At 37.1% G+C, this 25,692-nt stretch overlaps 2 protein-coding genes and 1 long non-coding RNA gene across 7 annotated transcripts; 2 read left to right on the forward strand and 1 right to left on the reverse strand.

The window, feature by feature from the left end:
- Nucleotides 1–244: 244 nt before the first annotated feature.
- LOC132048987 (receptor-like serine/threonine-protein kinase ALE2) lies at nt 245–11,842 on the reverse strand. The gene is made up of 4 exons (XM_059439667.1): nt 11,638–11,842; nt 11,377–11,531; nt 746–977; nt 245–432 (listed from the first exon to the last, which is right to left on the reverse strand). The coding sequence occupies exons 1-4, from the start codon at nt 11,840–11,842 to the stop codon at nt 245–247; spliced, it is 780 nt and encodes a 259-aa protein (XP_059295650.1).
- Nucleotides 11,843–12,209: 367 nt separating this feature from the next.
- LOC132050376 (uncharacterized) lies at nt 12,210–14,719 on the forward strand. Of its 5 annotated transcripts, none has more exons than XR_009413395.1 (4): nt 12,210–12,477; nt 12,891–13,004; nt 13,194–13,236; nt 13,475–14,719. It is a non-coding gene; the product is annotated as an uncharacterized LOC132050376 (long non-coding RNA). The 5 variants fall into 5 exon arrangements; XR_009413396.1 differs by having other exon boundaries at nt 13,197–13,236; XR_009413392.1 differs by having other exon boundaries at nt 13,194–14,719.
- Nucleotides 14,720–15,081: 362 nt separating this feature from the next.
- Nucleotides 15,082–16,677, forward strand: LOC132050375 (uncharacterized). Its single transcript, XM_059441610.1, has 2 exons — nt 15,082–15,646; nt 15,769–16,677. Exon 2 carries the CDS (start codon nt 15,910–15,912, stop codon nt 16,537–16,539), a length of 630 nt encoding a protein of 209 aa, XP_059297593.1. The 5' UTR covers nt 15,082–15,646; nt 15,769–15,909; the 3' UTR covers nt 16,540–16,677.
- Nucleotides 16,678–25,692: the final 9,015 nt, after the last annotated feature.

Genomic DNA, 25,692 nt, shown 5'->3' on the forward strand with positions numbered 1-25,692 from the left:
GCCAAACACTCCACACACAAAATAACCCCTAAAAGGCGGAGACTGATAGGCTTAAACTGAGGACCCGACTGGAATGACCCAACTCGTTCATCGGTTGTGAAAATGATCTCTCGGGGAGCTGCGCTCGGCGGCTCGGCCGGAAAAAGCTTGCAAAGAATGTACAGTGGCGAAATATGGGCGAGACTTAAGCCCTGTAACATCGACCGACACCCCTCGAGCTAGAACCACTATAACTCCCAATCTGTCACTGCCTCTTCTCATTACCCTCTCCAAATGCACGGGCCTTAGCAGCCTCAAGTAAAGAAGCATGCTCAACGATGGACTGGAAAGAAGCCCCTATAGCCTCCATATGAAGGCACGAAATCTGAAGAGAACCAACAAGCCCACCAACAAAGCGCCAAATCTTGTCAGGCTCAGTAGGAATCAAAAGAGCTGAATAACGGGCCAGATATAGATAGTGAGTCACATAGGCCTCCACAGACAATCCCCTCTACTGAAGATGTAGAAACTCATCCCTACACGTCTCTCTCAAAACCCGAGGCACATACTTCTCAAGGAAGGCCTGGTAGAACTGAGTCCAAGTCAGGGAAGGAGAGCTCTTAGGTCTGCAAGTAAAATACCTCCACTAAGTCTTCGCGAAACTGGTAGGACACATAGTCAACTCCATGGGACTCTACAATCCCCATCCTATATAACAACTCATGCATATCCAAGATGAACTCATAAGCGTCCTCTATAGAAGTACCTGAGAACCTCGGCGACTCCAACTTTCTAAACCTCCCAACTAGATCCGGATCAGTTAAGGTCATAACAGGGCCCACCATGGGTCTAAGATCATCTCTCGAGGCCGGCACTGCATCAATCTGGGGAGCCACAGCTACAGCGGGGTGGGCTACTCGAGTGGGTATCTGTTCAGAGGTCTGCGCCCCAACCCTAGTCTGTGAACCTCCGCCCGGAATAGTAACACCAGCGGTAGCCTGTTGGGAATTTAGATAGAATAGAACACAAGCCATAGTATTAATAAATAACTAAATAAGCGGAAGAGATAGAAATATATAAGTCTGACATAATAATAGATAGAATATGCGGAATACATCAAAACCACCGCAGAAATCTATTTAGTCATACAAGAAAAACTAACTAGAATCTACGAGTCCGGAAATATAAATAATACATCAATAATCTGAATATGTCTCAGAATAGTAAGTAAGATATAAAATAAAGGAAGAATTTTCAAGGCGACGGACATCCCTGTGCTCACCCTATAAGACTCTAAGCAGCAACTCTAGCACCAAAATCAACCACAAAGAGCAAAGGTCGATCCTACCTGGAACTCTGCATTCATAAAAGAATGAAGCAAGTGTAGGTCAGTACAAACAACAAGTACTGGTAGGTATCATAGGCTAACTAAGTTTAGCTAACACATATTAAGACAACAAAGTAAGATAAACAGGTAAACCAACAAGCTATAAGTCAACACAAACCGTAAAATGAAGCACATGTCATCACCTATGTTATAGTATCTAAACCCAATTGTGTCAAGTCTCAAATACTTAGTCCGAATCCGTATATCACGAATACATCACAAGAATATCATAACAGAACCTATAATGCAATGCAATGCAATGCAATGCAATGCAATGCAATGAAATGTGAATGCAATGCATATGTTGTGTACATATGTACTCCAATGATGGAACATCACATCTCGGTAGCACAACCCATGGGGAACCCACGAAGTCCATGTACTTCACGGTTCCGACAATAACCTCGACAATCGCTACACACAATCTCAATTCCAGGACAGCCATCAAATATAGGTCCTCACGTCACTCTAATCCAACTAAGCCCAGCTCATCACATTGTTTCCTCAAGTATCATCAATGTATCAACAATATATCATGAAGGATGAGAATACATGCAATGTATGAGTTCAATATCAACAATCAATCAATATCACAAGTACCACGCATGGGCACACCAACAATATCATGAAAAGGCTACATAATAAGCCATAATAGAACACTATCCTCGTATCAAACGTCAACACGTAAGATACTACAACATCATGGTCAAGATATATCTACAGTCTCCAATAATTACTATCTCCACATGGCATCAAGCCAACAACAATAGAACAAGATAAGTCACAACACAACGGGGTGGCTATCCCCAATCACACAACAGGACCCAACCTAAGACAATATCCAACCAAACTTCATATCTGAAGGTTTACATGCTTTCTCTGACAATATCGTCTAAATAAATACTTCGCTAAATGAAGTCTCACTATAGGGTAAATCGTAACCTACCTGGAAGGTCGAACAACAATATCACCAACAATCACTCCTTAGACTTCCATTTCCTTTGAGCCTCGAGATAAAGAAAGTCACAGCACATTCGAATCAAGAAGAACATCAAACGAATCCTACTTCTATTCAAGACCCAAATCCTCAACCCACAGAATGGGTTTTATGAACTAGAAGGCTGAAATTCAGAATCTGAAGGTTCCAACATGAAATTGAAGCTCTAGGTGATCAATTCCCATCAATAGCCAGCTAGAACAATCAACAATTCACTCAAATTCAAATTCTAGGCAAAATCCCCAAATTTGGGTATAAACCCTATCTTTTAATTCCATAAATTTAGCCACTAGTTAGGAAGAATCATGAAATACAGTATTCTATTCATTAATTCAATGCTTAAAGAAGCTAACCCACCCAACAAATTATAATTTAGAAGCCTAGAAAGAATATCATTGAACCTACTTTTAATCTTCAGTGACTTAATGAACTATCAAGGTGGAATTCTAAGGTGATTAAGGACAATTGAATAGAAAAGGGATTAGAAGAACTTACCACCAAGAATATCCTAGAATTGCTCCCAATAGCCCAAATTTTGGAATAGTAATAAATGAGAGACCTAGGGCTTTTAATACACATCTAATGAAATAACCAGCCCGAACGGCAGCGGGACCGCTGCGACGGCCACTCAGACCGCCATGATAGTCCACTCCCAAAAATACTTAGCCGCTTCAGCAGCTAGACAACTGCTATAGCGGTGCCGCTATAGTGGGCACTAGAACTAAATTCCCCAAAATAATCACAATCTCAATCCCGAAATCTCCACTAATACCCGAGGCCATCTGTTCACAAACCACATATGCAGACATACATAAAAAGATGCTATGAACGCGTTCGCGGCCTCGAAATTCCCAATGGAGGTCTCGTTGCCCGAGTCAACCCCAATACCTCAATTCTAACTTCCTAACCCAAGTCCCAAAAGGCAACCGATTGCATTGGGAACCGAACTAGGTATGCATACAAGTTCTAAATGACTATCCAAACTTCTTGGAATCGACAGATTTTCAAAAAAGTTCTGTTTACCCAAAAGTCAACTTTTAGTCAACTCTTTTTTGCTTAAAGCCAAATTTTCCCAAAAGTCACCCAAATCAACCTTGAACACCTCGGGAAGCATGTCAATGGTCCTCTCGGGTAAAAAATGAGCTAACAAGCTCGGGGAAAGGTTAGAAAATGCCAAAAAACTATAACAACCAAGCGGGTCATTACATTTATGTAAAAGGTGCCTTAGCAAGTATAGGCCTTTAGGGTTAGGAAAAGTTGTCTCAATCCTCACATGACAGTAGGACAATGTACCTTTTCAGATTTTATGAATTTTACAATATACACTAAAGGTGCTTCAGGAGGGATGAACCTTTCTCCAAAATTTAAAAATTTCACTGAAGACTCATGGATAGTAGAGCACCTTCAGTGTAAATATATTTAACGGACCATTTATTTTTAGAAGTGAAAGTTGCACACTGAAGGTGCTCTACTAGGCATGCGTTTTTACCATTTAAGTTACTAAATTTCTGACAAACCCATTTGTTGGATTTGTCCCTCGAAGGACACCATTTCAGTCAAAAAATCTTTTTTTTTTGGCTTCCTCTCCTTAATTCCTATCCTGCCAAAAAATAAGAGAACTTTTAAACTAAGAAATCGATATTTTCAGATCACAAAACAACAAAACACACTAACTATTAAAGATCTTTCACCCACGTGCATCTGCAAAGGTTGGTTCCAGATGGAATAAAAGGATAGTTTCATGTCCATTATAAGTCAAATGAATGACCTTTAATAAATGAATAACCAGAAGACACTTGCTAACAGAGTAACAATCTTCATCAGGCTTTGATTTTAACTTTCTTTGTTCGAAAAATTTCTAGAAAGGCTACCTATTACACACAAACACACATCGATTTCCAGAAAATACCACTGTGTCAAGGAGTTCCAAGTGTGACTACGAAATTCAACGAATTGTTACAACCAAAAATTTTCACGAACACCTAAATGTCATCATAGCAGCTTAAGCCTTGAAATTAAGTATAGTGCAATAGGCATTTTGCATCCCTTAAGAAAACACTTCGGACAAGCACCAAGGTCCCAAGGCACACACTTCAACACCTATAGGTTCGTACTATCTGGGCAGCACTAACCAAAATATAACTGGCAAACCACTATAATATTTCTTCAAACGACATTATAAAATCATATCTTGGTGAGCAATAAGGGAAGTTTTGAAATTTAGTACATTAGAACTAGTAATTGTAAACTCAAACTATATCGATGCATCTACAACAATTATGGATTTGATTGAGGGACGCTAGGTAGAACTGATCGGGGAGATGCTCTTGAAGATCACTTACCCAACTTTGGAAGGACATGCGTGGAGAATTGTCGATAGATTTGTTCCAGAAAATACAGGGCAGTGTTACCTTATTTGGTGACTCTTGGTGGGGTTAGTGTTAAAGGAAGAAAACCTTATTGTCGGTTATTTTTATTTAAGTTGTGCCAAGTTCAGAAATAAAAGGAAAAAGATGCTTGTACGCACATTTGATTTTAAACTTGTTTTTGGACATGGTTGACATGACTTTACTTCCTATATTTTGCCTGATTGCAGATTTCTACAGTTCATTTATATAGTTATCTATTTACTTTAGAAATGTTTTTTCTACATTACATAAATACTTTTGTTCCTTCATATTGTACTTACTCCTATAAAACTTGTGTACAATTGTGCTCTATACTTATAGCTCCAGTAGAACTTTTGGTGCGTTTATACATGCCGCTCTTTTCATAACACTGCAAAGGCGCTTTAGTATTCCTATTTAGCTTATAAACAATCTTTATCAAGAAACCAACCAAATTGGACAAATTTCGGTTGGTTAATGTATTGGCTATCCGAACTTTTACGCTGTTGGCGAGGGGTCAAATCCCCCCGCGTTGTAAACCCCCTTCCTCTAACCCCCCCCCCCCCCCCTCGCCCCCCATGTAATAACTTCTTTTTTAAAAAAGAAAAAAAATCGGGCAGCATCCGTTTCGAAAGTATGTTCTAAACATTGCCATAAAAATCATCTACTCTAAGCTTTAGTTACTAAAGGAATCTCTTTTATTAAAGCTTTTCTTTCATTCAAAAGGATGTTTGAAAGACATGTTTAAATGTTATACACGATGTATCTCACATTGTGTACCCATTCATTTTTTGACTCTTGTTATTTTTGTCCTCTATTTTTCCTTTTCCTCTTTGTCGCCATGTCTTGCTAGTCTCTATTAGAGGAATCTCTTTATACACATGTTTTGAACATTGTACAAAATGTATCTCACGTGAATCTGTATCCATCAATTTTCTAACTCTTGATATCTCTTTTCTATTTCCCTTTTCCTACTAATATACTACCTGATAGCTCCATGGGCAAGGATGGTGCTATAGAAGCCCTAAGAAGATCTCATCAAGGTTAGAAGCTAAGGAGATGCAAGCCAAGGTTCTTTGAACTTCAATTGGAGATCAAGAAGATACTTATCATGGAAGAAAAGCCCAAGAACGAGTTCAAGAATTGTGAAAAGGAATGGATCCAAGTCCAAGAGGAGGAAGATTGGGGCCCACATAGAGCCCAAAGGGAAGCACAAATAGCTGAAAATCAGACCCATAAAAGGGCTGAAATTCTGCCCAAAAAGGGCAGCAAACTCACGTTTGAAGTGCCCTAGTATTAGGCAACTTTTCCTATTTTGATAGGGAGTAGTTTGGGCAATTATTTTACATGCTTTCCTAGTTTAATCCTAATTAGGTTCTAGTATTTAATTATTTCCATAAAAGTAGATTCTAATCCCATTCTATTTGGGATAAATTTTCCCTATATATAGGGGTGGATTTTGTTATTTTCATTAGACAAATATTATTATTATTGAGAGTTTCTCTACTTTACACCTTTGTGTGGCTACTTAGGATTTATCTTGCAACCTTATAAGAACGATTTTTTTAAGAGGTGAGATTAATTCGTACTTGATATCTTTGGTTCTTATTCGTAAATTAAATAAGGTAATTAGTCTTATACTAATTATTGTCACTAATTTATTCGAAATAGGGGCCTAGATCACCTTTCGATATAAGTTCTTGAATTGACTCTATTAGTATCTTAATTAGTCTTAATCCGCTAATTTTGAATACTAAGACAACTAGGGTTCTTATCATTTAATCTTGAAATTTGGGGATTTTATTCTTGAATTTCTCCTATCTTTACATTCTTGTCTTTAATATTCGTATTTTCGCTTCCGCATTATAATCTTGTTTTGTTCAAGTAACCCGATTCTTATCACTACCTCTCTCCACTACTAATATATAGAGGTGACCTATATATATATATATATATATATATATATATATATATATATATATATATATATATATATATATATATATATATATTAAGCACCCCAAAAACACAAGGTTGGTTGGGGGAGCCTTTGGGTAATCATTTGTAAGCTTTGCTCATGTTAGATGGCCGGTTTCGATTCTTAACTCTAGCAATACTTCAAAAAAATTTAGTGGGCCATCGCTGCCTTCAAATCCTAGGTTTTTCCTCAGCTAATATATTGCTAATCTCCATCAAAGGAATCTCTTTTATGAAAGCTATTTATTATCCAAATGGATGCTTTCAAAGCACGTGATTTGAATGTTTTGCACAATGTATATCACATGAAGTTGTACTCATCTATTTCTAATTCCTGCTATCTTTGTTTTTCTCCATTTCCGTATTCTCATGAATGCACTACCTCTCGTTTTCTCACCTCACGTGTTTTGAACATTACAATCCATTTTAAACTCTTGCATCTTTGTTTTTATCCATTTTTTAAAATTAAAACCATGAGGGGTTATTTTTTATTAATAAAAAAGAAAGAGGTTCAAATCGCAAAAGGTCCAAAGAAATAAAAACACAAAGCGTAAAAAAAATGGGAAAGTAAATGCTTTGTGAAAACCCTAGATTTGTTGTGATTTATCTACAATGTTGGCTCTCCTTATTCGTCTATTCCTCACATTGAGTTGGATTTCATCCTTCTCCAATCTTTTCTTGAGCTTCTTTGTGCCTTTGCTTGCCTATTTCCCACCTTTGTAGTTGTATATGCATGTTTCTTCCTCTTCTCTTTGACTTGGCAGTGCTCAAGTGACCGACTCTTCTCCTCTCATATTTCATCTTTATTTTGCTCTGCATATCACCTGAAAATTATTTTCTTGCATCTTCATATACCATCCAAGCTCGATCTAGCTCAAACACTTGAATCTACTTTGTAACCCTTCATCAGCTTTGATTTTGCTTCACCTCCTGCTGAATCTGGAAAAGGTGAGATCTCTTTCATAGACTCTTAGATGTGTGAACCTACAACTTCTTTGAACTTTCTGATTTGTGAATTTGTGACCCTTCTATTTCTAGCTGCTTTGTTTCCTCTGCGTATTAGCTTTCCATGTAGTGACTTTGCCCACATGCTTAATTTTCTTTTCAGATTTCTCCTCCTCTGCTGTGACTGCCTTGTGATCTTTCTGCATTTGATTCCTATGTTGGTATTTGCATTTGCACTTCATGATTTTCTCATTTCATATTCCTAATCCTCAAATGTGGTATATGTGATTTATCACTATTGATGATCCTCCTTTGTGCACTCTCCAATTCCATAAAATTGTGGCACCTAAAATTCCCTTTATCCAGTGTATGATTACCTAGAGAATCTGCTAATGTGTTCCCATCCCATAAAATATGGGTATACCTGACTTGAATCCCTCTACTAATTTCCCAAATCTCCTTATATGACATTCCAGCTTAGGAGGAAAGTCCCACATCGGCAAAATACAAGAAAGACGTTGGGTATATAAGTAAGCAGGCCTTACACCCCAGTGACTCGCTTTAAAGACGTGTGGACCTAGGACCAAGGAGGACAATATTACTAGCGAGTTGGGTCATTACAGATGGTATCAGAGCCACTCTTGTGTCAGCTTTTTTATGGTGGGTCAAAGTTCAATTGAGTTTAGGCAAATCCCGAGTAGGCGAAAAAAACCTCAGTGCTGAGTCTAGAAAAATCCCATGCAGTGGGGTAAACCTCGGCAAGGATACTGAGTTCATAATAGGGGGGTGTATGTGACACCCCAACTTAGGTGGAAAGTCTCACATCGGCAACACACAAGAGAGATGCTAGGTATATAAATAAATAGGCCTTACAACCCTAGTGACGTGTTTTAAAGCCGTGCGGGCCTAGGTCGAAAGTGGACAATATCACCAGCGAGTTGGATCATTACACCTCAATCCACACAGCAATGTTCCAAAGTGTCTTTTATTCCTCTAATAAAATTTGTTATACCAATTTTTGAATCAGTCTGAATGATTATATTTTTTATCTGCTTATTTTTCACAAAATTCGAGAGATTCACGGATAGCAATAGTCTCTATCTCAGTATTAGTTGAGTAACCAAACTCTTCTAATTGGGGCATAGATTAGATTTCCTTCTGAATCTCTCAAACAAAAACCATATGAGCAAAAAATGTGTTTTGAACATTATACGTGTGATACTTCACATGTATTTGGTCTTTTCTTGAATGTGAATAATTATATTCATAAACGACACAAAAGTAGGTGAAGAATTTTTTGTACAAGTCACAAAAAAAAGTATATCCCTCTTCTAATATTAGAGGAACTCTATAATTCTAGTGAATTTCAGACTCATTTGCATATTCCTTCTTACACGAAAAGTGAAATAACAAGATATAGTCTTAATCCTCTCAACTGACTTTTGCTTATCTTCAAAACATCTACAAATCACCCACCACATACAAGGAGGAGTTGTATGCCACCAATTATTTCTTACTTTGTTCCAACTCTTGCCTATACCAATAACTAAAAAAAAACTCGTGTATTCCCAAGCACAAAGCATTTGATTTAGGCAAAGTTGAGAAATAACTAACATAACTGGTCAATAATAGGTCAGTGCAAAAAAGGGTGATTGATGGTTTCTGTTTGGCATCCATATAAATAGCATCTGTGATGTATACATGATTTATCTCAAATGATGTGTATCGTCCATTTCTAATTCTTTCTATCTTTGTTTGTTTCCATTTCCTTTTTTACATACATCCATCTATTGCCTCTCTTGCTAGTTTCCATCGGTAAACATGTTCTAAGTAGTAAATAGGTTGCACAAAACTATATAGTTTGTATTCATCCACGTTTTAACTCTTGCATCTTTGTTCTTCTCTATTCTCTTTTCCCACTACCACTACCTCTTTCTATTGCATCTCCTGATAGTCCACATAAAAGGAACATCTTTTAAGGAAAGTTATGTTTTCTTCAAAGGATATGGTTGAAACATGTGATTGAATGTTATACCTGTTGTATCTCACATCATAGATACCCATCCGGTTTTAACTCTTGTAAACTTTGTTTTTGTCTATTTCCCTTTTACCAATGATACACTAGTGCTCTCTGTGCCGCATGTCCTGCTTTTCTCCATTAGAAAACATGTTTTCAGCAGTACGTAGGATGTATCGCACATAAATATGTACTCATCCATTTTCAATCTCAATCTCTATTTTCTCGTTTTTTTTATTCACTTGCTCACTACTACACCACTTATTGCCACTATAAACAGGTTCATCACTAATTTCACTTATTGCCATCTTTGCACCTCTCAATATTTCTTTTCCCATCGTGATACTAGCTTTCTTAGAAAAAGTTATCATTAAAGCCCATCACAAATAATCATTGATAAACTACCATAAACCACCAATAACATGCTATCCTTTGTGAGTCAAAGTCTCCTAACTGACAAAGTTATGAAAGTTATTATGCATCACTTAATTGTCAATCTTAAACGTAAGTTCAAATGTCCATATGCAATAGTGGCGTAGCCAGGAAGTTTGTTAAGGATGTTCAAAGTTAGGTGTAAAATATATATTTTTAATAAATGGGTGCACCAAAAATTTAAATCAAACTATACAATATTTAGCTAAATGACTTTTAAGATTTGTTTGTTTGAAATAAGATTAATTAAAAAAAGAAAAAAGAAAAGTCAAACAGAGACATGTGGTGAATTGGTACAGGTAGTTTAGCTTTTTAAAAGAGTAAAAAGTTGTCTTTGGGAATTGAACTTGGGTCTGCAAGACTTTCTGAACAACCTTCACTACTGGACTACCATCTCCAAATAGTCCAACTGTGTTCAAAATATCATATATACTGATATAAGATAGTATTTCACCTATATATACAGTATAATTATCCGGCGAAAGATATTGCTGAACACCTGTATTGGTGTATTCACTTTGATGCACGAGGGGAATATATTCTACGAAGAGAAGTTATTGAAGTGTGCATAAGAAACTGGGTATTGACTCTGATTCTCCTAAAGCTAAACCTCAGATTCTCAAATTTGCTTGTCGAATTCATTGATTCCCTCTCCTTTGGCATAAGTTCTTCTGAAATGTGAATGACTTCGTTCATCAAAGTACACTTTCTTTCCATATCTAGTTGTTCCATGGATATCAAGAAGGAAAGTAATTAAGAAGCGTGAGGGAAAATGTAGCAACATGTTTCTATCCCTTCAAATCATCCTGGAAGAACTTCAGCCTATTTGACATGAAGAATGGTACCAGTAATTTTAGCAAAGGTATGTGATTTTTTTTGAAGTCTCTATTTTTTGCATTGAGGCTAATATATTTTACATCTACTACTCTTTCATGATGCTCCCATGAGTCCATTTCATTTTTTAGTTAGTTTTAGAGCATATATGTGTATTCCATAGTTAATCTCCTTTTTTGATAGAAAATTTGATTAGGAAAGGAGGGTGTGCCGATGTTTACAATGATTGTTTTCCTGATGGTCAGCTTGTCGTAGTTAAGCGCCTCAATAAAGGTACACCATAGGAAACTAGAACAAAGCTTCCTATGTGAAATTGGTACTATAGCACATGTAGACCATCATAATACACTTAGAGAAGACCAGATTATTTTACCAAAATTGTAGATTATGGAAGATTTAGTAATGCCAGCTAGTATAGTACCTGAGGCACAAAATCTTCCGTAAGTAGAATATTATCAGCTTTGATATCACTGGGTACAATCCACCTTTGGCAATTCTCATGAAGATAAAGTAGACCATGTGCTATTCCAAAAATTATTTTGTACCTGGCGGCCCAATCTAGCTTATCCCTTGAGCCTAAAAAAATAGAAAACGGTAAAGTACCTTGTGTTAGAGCAGAAAAGGGCGGTTAATCAAATACAATAAAAAAAATTGTCTTGTAATGAGAAACTTTGAGACAAACCATGACTAAGTGATCCTAAGCTTCCTTGAGAAGATAACTGAAGAACAAGATATGTGCGTCCTTCCACTCTATAGTTAACCATCCTTGCAGTATTAGGATGGTCTACATGTGCTATAGTACCAATTTCACATAGGAAGCTTTGGTCCTGCTCACTTGGAGTACCTTTATTAAGGCGCGGGCAAACAACCCTTGTAAACTTCAGCATATCCTCCTTTGCCAATCAAGTTTTCTGCCAAAGAAAGAGATCAACTCTGGAATACACATTTATGCTCTAAAGCTTTCTTAAAAATGAAATAGAATCATGGAAGCATCATGAAAGAGTAGTAGATCACTACCACAAAAAGGGCCTTTAGCGGCAATTATTTAATGGCAATAAGATAATTGCCAGCATTTAGTCTTTAAACAATAAGTATTGCCCGCAAATATACATTGGCCAGAAAACACTACATTTTTATCGGCAATTAGAAGAAATGGCCATGAAAAGAGTCAAACATTTATTTTTAGTATTCCCTCCAAAAGCAAACCCTATGTTTGCCCATTTCCCTCTCTTTCCGGGACTCGAATTGACCACAAACCTTTTTCATTAAATCCCCAATTGACTCCCTCAGTCGTCCAGTTATTCATCGATTATTTTTCCGATAAAGTTCATAAATCTAACTTTATCAAGGCTATGGTGTGCTACTTCTGGTTTGGAATGCGGCTTTCAAGCGTCACCATTAATTTATTCGCCGACTTCTTCTTTACTTCTGCGTGAATCGATAAATAAGGGGACAATACGGTGCGTTTATTGAAACAATGGAACTTGATTTGACCCAGATGCATACTAAGTTTAGTACGAAGGTTTGTTGTTTTTCTTCGAATCTTTCCAACGAGTTATTTCTTAATATTTTTCTAATCAATTCGGAATACAAAAAGTTGAGCACAATTTGTTTATTACAATATTGCTTGTGGTCAAGTTCTGGTTCATTTGTTTAATCTTTTGTATTACTTGCGGTGTCCGGAAGCCTATATGATGTTTGAAAAATTGTCTCTCAGAGATGTTGTTACTGGGACAACAATATTTAATGGAAAAGAAGCTACCAACAATTAGTATCTGTTTTTGTCTATACCAAAAATGAAGTAGTTTACACACTTGATTTGGCAAGTTCTTGGTCAATTTGTAAATCATGAGAGGTTGGGATAGTGGAAATACTTCTTATGAAAAACTAAATAACTCTTCAGAAGTTACTGAGCTGATCTATAGAATTTTTCAGAAAACAGGATGATGCTCTATCTTATGGACAGTTGCAATGCTCCAAGCACTATGACATGCTACTCGATATCTTGTGTTAAAAAAGCGAAGAGGTGGCTTCTTTGGTCTGGCAAAGGTAATTCATACATGTATTATGTTCTTGTTTGTTGTCACATGTATAATTTATTCATATGTATACGCAGAGTATAAAAACTTGTTTGTTTTGTAGTGAAAATATTTATTATAAAAACAATGAATCAATATTAGTTCTTGATTTTATTTGGTTTCTTTCTGAAATATTGGGTACTGGATTGAACAAAACAAGAAGGAATAGCAACTGGGAGCAACGACCTTTAACTCAGTATCAGGTATATGTAATAAATGTGCTACATTTATACTATCACAGATAGAGTAGTGCTAGTATGTGGAATAGCTTCCCGCATGTATTTCACATCTAGTATGTTGACTGTTGTACTTTTCTAAAGACATAAGGTTAAGATCTGTGGTTTGTCCTTGTGAATGATATGATCTGATCGCCGTGCATTATTATGGTTTTTGGTTCTATAGTAATTGATAGTCATACCTCTTATTTGTACGGTTATGCAGCTAGAATATACTACTCTTGATGCTTCTGTTCTTGTTCACATATGGCTACACACAAACTGCTGGTGACCGAGATGGGCATTCCAAAATTGAGCGGAAGTCTCCATTGTACGAATAGAGTACCTCTTGCTTTGTCTCTTGTGTTGTCTTTATTTCATCAGGCATTGTGTTCTTTTGTTGTGTATTAATTCTATCAACAAATTTTTATATGCTCAGTTTTAACTTGTTTGTACATTCTAATGTGGCTATTCTACATTTCATAATCCTATCTATATTCTTGTTATGTAAGACTGAAATCCGATGGTGAGACTTTCATATTGTCCAACTTGGGCGTGTCTCGATATGGACAGGTTCGATGTTATTCTTCCTCTAGGCCAGGTTAGAAATTAGATACTGATATTTCATCTATTTCTTATTACAAGATATTCAGTTCATAGAAAGTAGCAACTATTTTAAAGGTGGGATCATTATTCAGGGGTCTATTATACCATAGGAAGTAGCAACTATTTCTCGTATGCTTTAATTCCTGTCCATTTCTCTCGATTCATGTTTCTATTTGTTATCTAATTAAAATTCTTGTTGTCTGAAAACTTATATTCCTTTTTTATTTTTTTTTGAAGCTGGTACTATTTTGTCTGAAAACTTATGTTCTTGTCATCACAGATTGAGTTTATTTTTCAATAATGACATGCATTTTTATTCTTAGATACATATCCTCTTTGTTGTTGTATTATACTAGAATTTGCATTTTCTTCCTAGTGATTAATACCTCAATGTAATGTGGCATAATGGTTTTGTAGATTTCTCTGCAACTATAAAAACCCAACTGATTTAGAATCGTGGAAGGCGAAGAGATATAGGTGACATTGCTACGAGAAGACAAGCAAAAGAAGTTCAATGGGTTGAAGACTTGATAATGGTCCAGAGCTGGAGAATGTCAATAAGCTTACTATAGTCTTGAGTTTAGATATTTGCTGACACTAGTTACTAGACTCAAAATAACACTACCTGAGAGATTCAAATGGTGTATTTTTTTTTTTTTTTAATGTTGTTCACTCTGAAATTATGAGAAGTTGTCTTTGTTATTAATTTAATGTAATATATTATGATTGGATGAATTTAGCATATTTTGTTATGAATATTTTATTTCGTTATGCATGTGTGAATATTATCACAAAAAAAAACATTGATGATGTTGGAATCACCTTCATTGACAAATTGACATATTTATTGTCGATATAAGCATTAACCAAGAAACAAGAAACTAAAAGATAAACTGCAATTAAAATGTGTTAAAAAGCTCATCTTTCGATCGGCAATTATTTAGATATTTACTGGCCATTACAAAAGCCATTAAAACCAAAACAAAAGGCCATCCAAGGTCAGCTTTAGTGGCTATTTAATTGCCGCTAAATAAATGCCACTAAAATCTAGATCTTTTAGCGGCAATAATTGAGACCTTTACCAGCGTTCAATTTAATGGCCGGCAAAGCCTTTAGCGACGGTGGATTCAACGGCAAATAATGAATTGCCGGTAAAGGTTTTTGCGGCAATTCTTATTGCCGCTAAAATGAATATTTATTGCCGCTAAAAGCCATTTTTCTAGTAGTGGATGTAGAAATGTATTAGCCCGCATGCAAAAAAGAGAGACATCAAGCCGGATTATAAACCTTTCCTAAAATTATTGGTAGCATTTTTTAGGTCAGATAGGGTGAAGTCCTTCCAGGATGATTTGAATGGATCAAGACACGTCGGTGCATTTTCCCTCACGCTTCTACTTTTCCTTCTGGATGTCTTTGGCACAACCAAAGTTGGAATAGAAGGTAGTCTTTTGCTTGAACTTCTTTTGCATATTTTGAAGAACTTTTGCTAGCGAGAGGACATCCGTGGATTTGACAAGCAGAGCTGAGACGTTGTGGGTTTAGCTTTAGGAGAACTGGAGCCATTCTCCTGGTTTCTAATGCATGCTTCAATAACCCCTTTAGGAGAAGAATCATCGTGTTTCTCGTTGTCTATCTCAAACAATTTGCAGTCTACAACAAATGATAATCCATCAGAGGCAAAGCAAAAGAAAAAACACACAATCTCTTTGGAATACAGCTGATGTCACCTTGAGCAAAAGCCGAGGAAGAGATATTATTATTCTGTCCAGCAACAACAACTTTGTTTTCTGAGGTACTTACTGCATCCATACTGATTTGCTTAGTAGTTTTACTGTAAATCATTCTAAATTATCCGAATCATATCAAATCACAAAAAGCTAAACTAAACAAAAAGATTATTCCTTTTCTTTTTAGCAGCTGGAGTTTTCAAAAGGATACCTGCACTTCACATAGATGGTGAAATTTATGAAGTTTAATGAGTCTCTATGTCCATGAAAGATGAGAATTAGGGTAAACTAGCAGTGAATTTGTTGTTGTGAGCTAAATTCCATTAAAATGGGGCGACCAGGATTGAGGAATTGGGATATTTTTTATGAAGCAAGACGTGGAAATAAAAAAAGAGAGACTATTAGTGATAATATTCGTTTCATGCAAAACATTTCAAGTTCAAAGAATGTCGATGAAGATTATTTCGAGTTTTTAAAGCCTCTCTATAACTACGATACAAATTCTCTGTCATACACAAATGAACATGGAAATGATGGCAACTATTATGAGGTTGAGATTGAGTATGAGGAGGAGGATGAAGCTAACCTGCAGTACAAGATGGTTTTGACTAATGCTAAGCCAGATGGGAAGTCATATGTGCTTGAAGCTGAAACAGAGGAAGGGTTACCTGTGTTCATAAAGTATGAAAAAGAGTGTGACTGTAATGATGAGTATGTATGTGCATGTTGGAAAAAACAGAAAGATATAGAGATGCAAAAGGATGAGAAAAACTTGCTTCCTACTCGTCGCAAATTTGAGGTAAAAAAACAGATATTTTCAACAGCTAGATCCATGGGAGATGTGGATGTGATATCAAAAACTCTGCACCTACGTTTGTCTCTATCAAATCACAAAGGATTCTTAGTTTCTTACTGTTCATATATTTTTTTTTTTATAACATATTCCGTTCACAATTAAGCCTACTGCTCTAAACTTCACTTAGCAATTGACCTCCTAAAACTTGGAAGGTTGTTACAACATCGAATAGACAGATTAATTTGTTTCTTTTTAGAATGAAGCAATATTAGAAATAAATTTACACCTTCCTTGGAGTAACTAGTCAACAGTCAACTTAATTATGCTATGGCCTATGGGTGGTATAAATGAATAAAATTCCATGAAATCTTACAACCAACCTATTCTTTTAATGAAAAATCCCTTTGGACTGGTCATCCTTTGTACTAAGTGAAATCTCAAATCATTTTATATTATTCATTTACCTTGACAAAGATAATTTACGTAAACTAGCAAGACATCCAAAGATGAAATCGTAGATCGGAAAATGTATAGTGTTTCACAATATACAAAGGAAATTACTCCAAGCAATTTGAGTGCAATGACAGGTGACAACAATTATCCAAATTTTTACTAATGTTTGAGTGGCTATTAATTCACCATAACAACACATTATACTAGAGATACTCCAAAACTCTGTAAATAGCGAAAATCGTATTATCGAGAAGTCTCCCATGCTAATCTTCTGCCTTGTAGTCCCATTTTTTTCTCTGAGAAGTCGGATCAGAAGGCTCAAATATCACATCCACATCTCCCATGGATCTAGCTATTGAAAATCTCCGTTTTTTTACCTTAACTTTGCGACTAGTAGAAAGCAAGTTTTTCTCATCCTTTTGCATCTCTATATCTTTCTGTTTTTTCCAACATGCACATACAAACTCATCATTCCAGTCACACTCTTTTTCATACTTTATCAACACAGGTAATCCATCCTCTGTCTCAAATTCAAGCACATATGACTTCCCATCTGGCTTAGCATTAGCCAAAAACATATTTTTCTGCGGGTCAACTTCATCCTCGTCCTCATACTCAACCTCAACCTTATAATAGTTGCCATCATTTCCATGTTCATTTGTGTATGACTGAGAATTTGTATCGTAGTTATAGAGGAGCTTCAAAAACTCAAAATAATCTTCATCGACATTCTTTGAGCTTGAAATGTTTTGCAGGAAAGGAATATTACCACTAATAGTCTCTGCCTTTTTGTTTCCACATCTTGCTTCATAAAAAATATCCCAGTTCCTCAATCCTGGTCGCCCCATTTTAATGGAATTCAGCTCACAACAACAAATACACTGCTAGTTTACCCTAATTCCCACATTTCATAGACAAAGAGACTCATTAAACTTCATAAATTTCACCATCTATGTGAAGTGAAGGTATCCTTCTGAAAACTCCAGCCGCTAGAAAAGAAAAGGAATAATGTTTTTGCTTAGCTTAGCATTTTGTGATTTGATAGACACAAAAGTAGGTGCAGAGTTTTTGATAGAAGTGAGCAAAAAACGTGTTCTGAACGTTACATATGTGATACTTCACATATGTTTGTTCTTTTCTTGAATGGTAATAATTATATTCGTAAACGACACAAAAGTAGGTGAAGAATTTTTTTTTTTTTACAAGTCGCAAAAAATGTCATGACCTATTTTGCCTAAGCCGTGCGGGCACTTACCTTCCCATCTCGGTAAGCAAACCCTCAACCCAACAACACATAAAGACATAAGTAATGAAGCAATCAAGTGGAAAAGTATAGATACTTAAGTCACTTAAGTCTCACAATAGGTATATATAATAAGGATAGTGCGGAACAACAAAATCACCCCCAGGGTCTAGTCTGAGTAATACACGAGTATCTAAGGGAATAAATACATGTCTAGGATAATAATACATAAAAGTCACTATGTCTCTGAATAGGAATAAGACATAATGATAGAGAAGTCTTCAAGGCAGTGAACGGCCATGCTCACCCTGGAAACTCGAAGATAATGCAGAAGCGACTATTAGTTACATGTAACAGAAGCGAATCCAACATGATGCTCTGCATTCATAAAGGAATGCAGCAAGTGCAGGTCAGTACAATACAACAGTACTGGTAGGCACCATCGGCCAACTAAGCATAGCCAACACAATCTAGATAATAAAGCAGATAAGCAAATAAACTAACAAGTATAAGTCAATATAGTAGAAACCAAGTATACGTCATCACCTAAGTAGAACATCTAATCCCAAGTATGCCAAGTCTCAATACATGGATCCGAATCCAACATCACAAGTACAACATCGAATCATCTCCAAATCAAGCCATAATGCACTGCAATAATGTATGAATGCAATGCGATGCCATGCAAATGCTATGTACACGTGTACTCCGGACGAAAATATCGACATCTCGGTAGCACAACCCAAGGTGACTCATGAAGTCTAAGTGCCACCCATCGCGGATCTTTGCTCAACAGACAAATGGGACCCCGGATCTTTGCCCACGGGGGGTTCTCACTGGCACCACCCTGGGGACCCATGGAGTCCATGCACTCACTCAATCAACGATTCCGGAACTAATATCGAATATCAGAATCTCACGTCACTCAAGTAAAACCGAGCCCAGCTCATCAACAGTGTATCATGAAAAATAAGAGTGTGTGCAATGCATGTATCATCATTAATAATCATACTCAATATCACAAGTACCAACAATGGGTACGCCAATAATATATATGAGTCATAAGTACCAATAGTGGGTACGCCAACAATATATCCGAACCACAAGTACCAACAGTGGGTACGCCAACAACATCGTAGTCAAGATGATAAAACAGAACCCAATATCTATCAACAACTCATGGCATCAAGCCAACACAATAGAACAATCAACTCACAACACAACGGGGTGGCTAGCCCCAAACACACAACAGGGCCCAGCCTAAGGCAATATCCAACCCAACTTCATACCCGAAGGTTCACAAATAAATGAATAATCATAAGACACTCTCTAATAGAGTAACAATCTTCATCAGGATTTGATTTTAACTTTCTTTATTAGAAACATTTCTAGAAAGGCTACCTATTACACACAGACACACACATCGATTTCTAGAAAATACCAGTGTGTGAAGGAGTTCTAAGTGTGACTACGGAATTCAATGAATTGTAACTATCATGACCCAATTTCAAAAAGTCGCGCGGCACCTACCTATCCACGTCAGTAGGCGAACCCTTAACCCAACATTCACAAACACAGTATAAATAGCAGAAGAAGATAAAGTAATGAAGTCTGTCATATGAATATATTATATATGCGGAAGTAAATCAAAAACCACTCCAGTATCTGGTCTGGTCATACAAGAGCATCTAACTAAAATCTATAAGGCTGGAAGTAATAATAATACATCAATAGTCTCAATAATGTCTCAGAATAACAAAGTAAGACATTATAGAAGAGGAGAAGACATTATAGAAGAGGAGTCTTTGGGTGGCAAAGCCTCCACATACTCACCCCAACAGACTCGAATCAGCAGCCTCGAACTCTCAGCCACGAAAGGTAGACATTGATCCCACCTAATACTCTACATTCATAAAGAAATTCAACAAGTGCAGGTCAGTACAAAACAACGCGTACTGGTAGGTATCATAAGTCGACTAAGATTAGCTAACATATACCAAGACAATAAAGTAAGATAAACAGGTAAATCAATAAGATATAAGTCAATCACGAGCCAGTAACCAAGTACAAGTCATCACCTATATTATAGCATCTAAACCCAACTGTGCCAAGTCTCAATATATCCAATTTGAATTCATCTATCACAATACATATCACGCATATAAAGCCCAATTGGGCCAAGTCTCAGTATTTCAACACCGAATGCGTATATCACAATGGTATCACAATAAATCACAGGAATATCATAAGAAGCCAAATGATACAATGCAATGCAATGATGTATGAAGTGTGAATGCAATGCATATGCACCGTACACATGTACTCCGATGATTGAACATCATATCACGGCAGCACAACCCATGGGGGACAGCGAAGTCCATGTACCCTTACGATTCCGGCAAAGACCTCGACAATCGCTACCAGCACCCATACCTCGATTCCTGGATAAACATCGGACAACAGTCCTCACGTCACTCTCATCCAACTGAACCGAACTTATATCAGTGTTTCCTTGTATATCATCAATGTATCAATAATATATCATGAAGGATGAGAATGCGTGCAATGTATGAGTTCAATATCAATAATCAAGTCAATATCAACAGCAACACACATGGGCACACCAGCAATATCAATAAAAGGCTACACAATATGCTGTAATAGAATCACAATCCTCGTCTCAGAAACAACAACAACTAAGGTACTACAATATCATCATCAAGATATATTACTAGTCACCAATATCTACTATCTCCACGTGGCATCGAGCCAACAACAAATAGAACAAGATAAGTCACAACACAATAGGGTGGCTAGCCCCAAATCACATAACAAGGCCCAACCTAAGGCAATATCCAACCCAACTTCATACCCGAAGGCTTACATGCATTCTCCAATAATATCATCTATATATATGCTTCGCTAATTGAAGTATCCCCATAGGGTAAACCGTAACCTACTTGGAAAGCCGAACAATAAGGTCTCCATAATCACACCTTAATCTTTCTTTCCTTTGAGCCTCGGGATAAAAAAAGTCTAAGCACATTCGAATCGTGAAATTAGAATTAAGAAGAACATCAATCAAATCCTACTTCTATTCAAGACCCAAATCCCCAACCTATGGAATTGGATTTATAAACTAGAAAGGTGAAATTAGGAATCTATAGGGTTCAACATGAAATTAACACTCTAGGTGATCAATTTCCATCAATAACAAGCTAGAACAATCAACAATTCACTTAATTTTGAATTCTAGGCAAAACCTCCAAATTTGGGTATAAAACCTAACTTTCAATTCCATAAATTAGCCACTAATTTGAAGGAATTCATGCAATAAAAGATTCTAATCATTAATTCCATGCTTACTAGAGCTAACCCAACCAATAAATCAAGATTACAAAGCCTTGAATGAAAAACCCAAATGGACCCTCTTTCAATTCTTAAGCTCTTAATGAACTAGCATGATAATGAATCCTAAGGTGATAATGAAATCATGGAATAGCAAAGAAGATAGAAGGACATACCATCAAGAATTCCCCCCCCCCCAAGAATCACGTTGAAATGCTCCCAATAACTCTAAAGTTGAAATAATAAAGAATGAGGGACTTAGGGCTTTTAACATTTATTTAATGAAATTAACTGCCCGCTTCCGCGTCCTACATACTGCTTCAGCGGCACCTTTTCGGCGGTTCCATGACCGATACAGCGGTCCTGCCAAATCTCTTAGGCCGCTTCAGCGGCAGGGTGACCTCTAAAGAGGTACCGCTGCCGCCATAGAAATTCCCAAGTTTTTCACAACTCAACTCGTAATCCTGACTATCACCCGAGGCCATCTGCTTACATACCATACATGCAGACATACATAAAAAACACACTACAAATGCACTCGTGGCCTCGAAATTCCTAACGGAAGCCTCGTTGATCGAGTCAACCCTCGATACCTCAACATCAACTTCCCAAATGAAGTACCACAATGCACCCAAGTGCATTGGGAACCGAACCAAATATATGCACAAGTTCTAAAAGACCATTCGGACCTCTCAAAATTGACGGATTCTCGAAAAGGTCCGTTTATCCAAAAGTCAACTTTGAGTCAACTTTTTTTCGTTTTAAGCCTAATTTTTCCAAAAAGTCACTCACATCAAATTTAAACACCTCGGGAAGCGTGTCAACAGTCCCCTCGGGTCAAATGTGAGCTAAACAAGCTTGGGGAAGTGTCAAAAGTTTCAAAACAAACTATAACGACCATACGGGTCGTTACATCAGATACCCATTAAACAAGCGCTTGTCCTCGAGCGACAAGGAAGAGAACGGGGAAAGATACCTGAGCCCGCAAAAGCTGGGGATATCTCGAACACATATCCGGCTCTTCCTACTAGGAAGGATTCTCATCCCTTAGAACTGAGTACCAATGAATGATACAGGAACTATCAGAATGGTACTTCTGCAACAGAGAAACATGGAAGATCGGATGAGCACCTGACCGTCCTGGTGAAAAACTAACTCATAAAACAGAGGATCAATACAACGGATAGTCTCAAACAGGCCAATATACCTCGGGCTCACTTTCCCTCCTTCTCGCATCGCATGACACCCTTATTGAGTGTAACATTCAGAAAAACCTAATCGCTCACTTTACTAGTCTCCTACTCTCCAAACTTAGCTCAAGCTCTAATTCTCATATCTCCGTATTCGAATTTCCCTCGCAACTGATCCTTGATCAAATTACTTTGCTCGAATTCTCTGATTTGATAAAATCGCAAATCTGAACGCGATCAATAGGCCTCACAAACAATTTCCTAAACCAACACAATCTTTTGAAACATGGTCACAAACCATAGCCCATTCTAAACCGATAAAATACTCTGATTCCGCTAACTCTTTCTCCCACATCTTCTAAGGCCATTACTCGCACCGTGATTTCTTAGAGACGCATGAACACACACTACAAGCCCGAAATCATGACTTACTCTTGCCAGAAATGAATCCTTGATTCACCTGAGTTCTTTATGCAATTCCATTAAAACTGACCTTACTGATAGCCAACTTGGCTAGTTCCAAGTCTTCTTAAAACTTCAAATCACAATATAGGAGACATACCACTGAATATATCGCTGAGGAAAGTCCGTCGAAACTCAACTGGTCACTATAAAGACCTCTCGCACAACAGTTCCTCTTTAAATCTGCACTAAGCTCATTGTAAACCACTATTCTATCCAAGTAACTATTCTAAAAAAATATCATCAAATCCACTAGGAAGCCTTAACAAAGCTCGGTAAATCTATCATACCTCAAATCTGAGCTGAAACACATCGAATCTTTAAATATCTTCCTGGAAATATAACCATAGACCATTAAGCTTAACTCGGACCATGTTGACCTTGAATGAATGCATAACTCTCGAATATCACCAATAATCGTTTGAACTGACTCCGAATTCCCTAAACCAATCACAGTCCTATCGCGCCTCTGTGGCAGTCAATTCTAATCTTTTCCTTACGTATAACAAATCATGTCTATCACTTTCGACTCCACAAGTTGAGTCCTATCCAAGTTATCAACTTAGTACCAAAGAGCTCTACCTTACGATTTAAATCTTCATGTTTTTCAACCTTTACCCGACACGCAAATCCGATACAACCCCAAACTTTTCGACCCAAAACATGAAGCCTTATATAGTAATTATATAACCATCGATCCTCTTATAATGTCACCTCGATATGCCCATAAATTTTTTGAATGTATCCAATCTTTCAACTAATGCTCTAAACCTCACGTAATTACTCCCAAGTCCTTAATATCCAAAGTGCGCACCCAAGCTATCCAGTCAATAATACTTGTAACATAATATATTACCACGAGTAGGGTCTCACCTCGAAATTATACCTCTAGTCTTCATATGATAAGGATTTCACAAATCTATTCTCTTAAAGCATGCTAACCCATTCACTGTAGAATATTACAAAACTTATCCAATGGTGTACCACCAAGCCACTTTTTATAAACTTCAACATGTCAGTTCACTAAAATATGCTTATCACTAGTTGCCGATCATGAACCCCACGGGATCGTCCTCATATCACATATTCCATTTCTATAGGCTTTCTTCCTTAAGCTCATACAACAATCACATCTCATATGAGTATGCAAGACAATGACTCCACAATCAAATTGGCTCAAGTAATCCCAAGATGTACCTCATTCGTGCCGACTCTAGATCAACTATACCTTTTATCGACTTGTCAATTTACCAATTTCTAATCAATTCACGATTATCGATACCGTAGTCAAACCTCAAATCCACTCAATTGAATATCGCATAATCATAAGTTTTGCAAGCTAGCCGAATCAATCAGGGAGATAGGATCATACCACACACTCTGCACATTAGAGTTTTCTTAACGCTTACAACTCTAAATTGAACACTCTCTAGATCCAGCGTATCACCCACACAGTCTCACTAATATCCTCATGTATTTCACTGAAGCGTTCTTGCCCGAATTGCCTTGCTCAATTTTTGAAATGTTATCCCGAACTCAACTCAGTTAACCCATCATTGATCTACCATTTCAAGTATCCATGTCCAATAATGCTTTACTCAAATCCTTAACGTTACTAGTCCTCGAAGAATCACCTTTTACCTCAATTATTGAAACTGAACACCTCTAACCACTCGCACGTCAATCCCTCTTCTAACACCACATAGGCCGAGTAATAACACCACTAGTAGCGGGATCTAGACAATTTTACACAACAAATACAAGGTTTCCAACCTTAGTTCGCCACTGACCTCTATTAGTCTATGACATGGCTGAACATACCAACTCATCCATAAACTCTCAAGCCCACTCTACACTATACAATCGCAACTAAGCTCTTACATCACTACTCACCTCAAGTCTTACGGACCTTAATCTCATGAACCTGATAACAAGATGCCTCATTGTAATCCTTCAGTTCCCGTATTTCATTTCAAATCACTTTTATCACAATCAACCAACTAACGCTAAAATGCACTCGATCCTCTAAACTAATCATCTATCTAAGCAAAATGAACCACAAAACAATATCCATATTTCTTCTCAAATCCCAATGAAACAACCAGTAACTCCTCAAGTCATTAACTCATCGCATTCGCCCATAATTGAAGTCATTTCTGTCAGTCGATTACTAGCTCCTCAGAAGCCTACAACCTAGTCAAATTCACCGATCAAACGATGTGACCATAGCATTCGCTTAATAACAAAGTAGTCCTTTAGCATCAACGAGCTTATATCAAGAATGACTTTTAGTACGATATCCCCGATATATCACGCGACCCTATAAGTACGACCGTTACCAAACCATGCCTAATTATTCTCACAAGATTCAATAATCCATAATCACCATAACTCAGACGACCACCTCTATCGGTACCATTCTATCAAGACGAACCCCTTTACCCTTCACAATCGAACATGAAATTCGCCCTCGCATCAATTGCAACCTTATCCTGACAACCATGTCAGACACCAATTTGAATCTACTAGATACCATTTTGAATAAAGTCGCACTAGGGAAAGAAAGAAAGTGAAGTTTCCTAGATATCCTATAGCCTCTCGCAGATAAGTACGGAGCTC

Source organism: Lycium ferocissimum, chromosome 3 (assembly GCF_029784015.1).
Source record: "Lycium ferocissimum isolate CSIRO_LF1 chromosome 3, AGI_CSIRO_Lferr_CH_V1, whole genome shotgun sequence".
Taxonomy (NCBI): Eukaryota; Viridiplantae; Streptophyta; class Magnoliopsida; order Solanales; family Solanaceae; genus Lycium; species Lycium ferocissimum.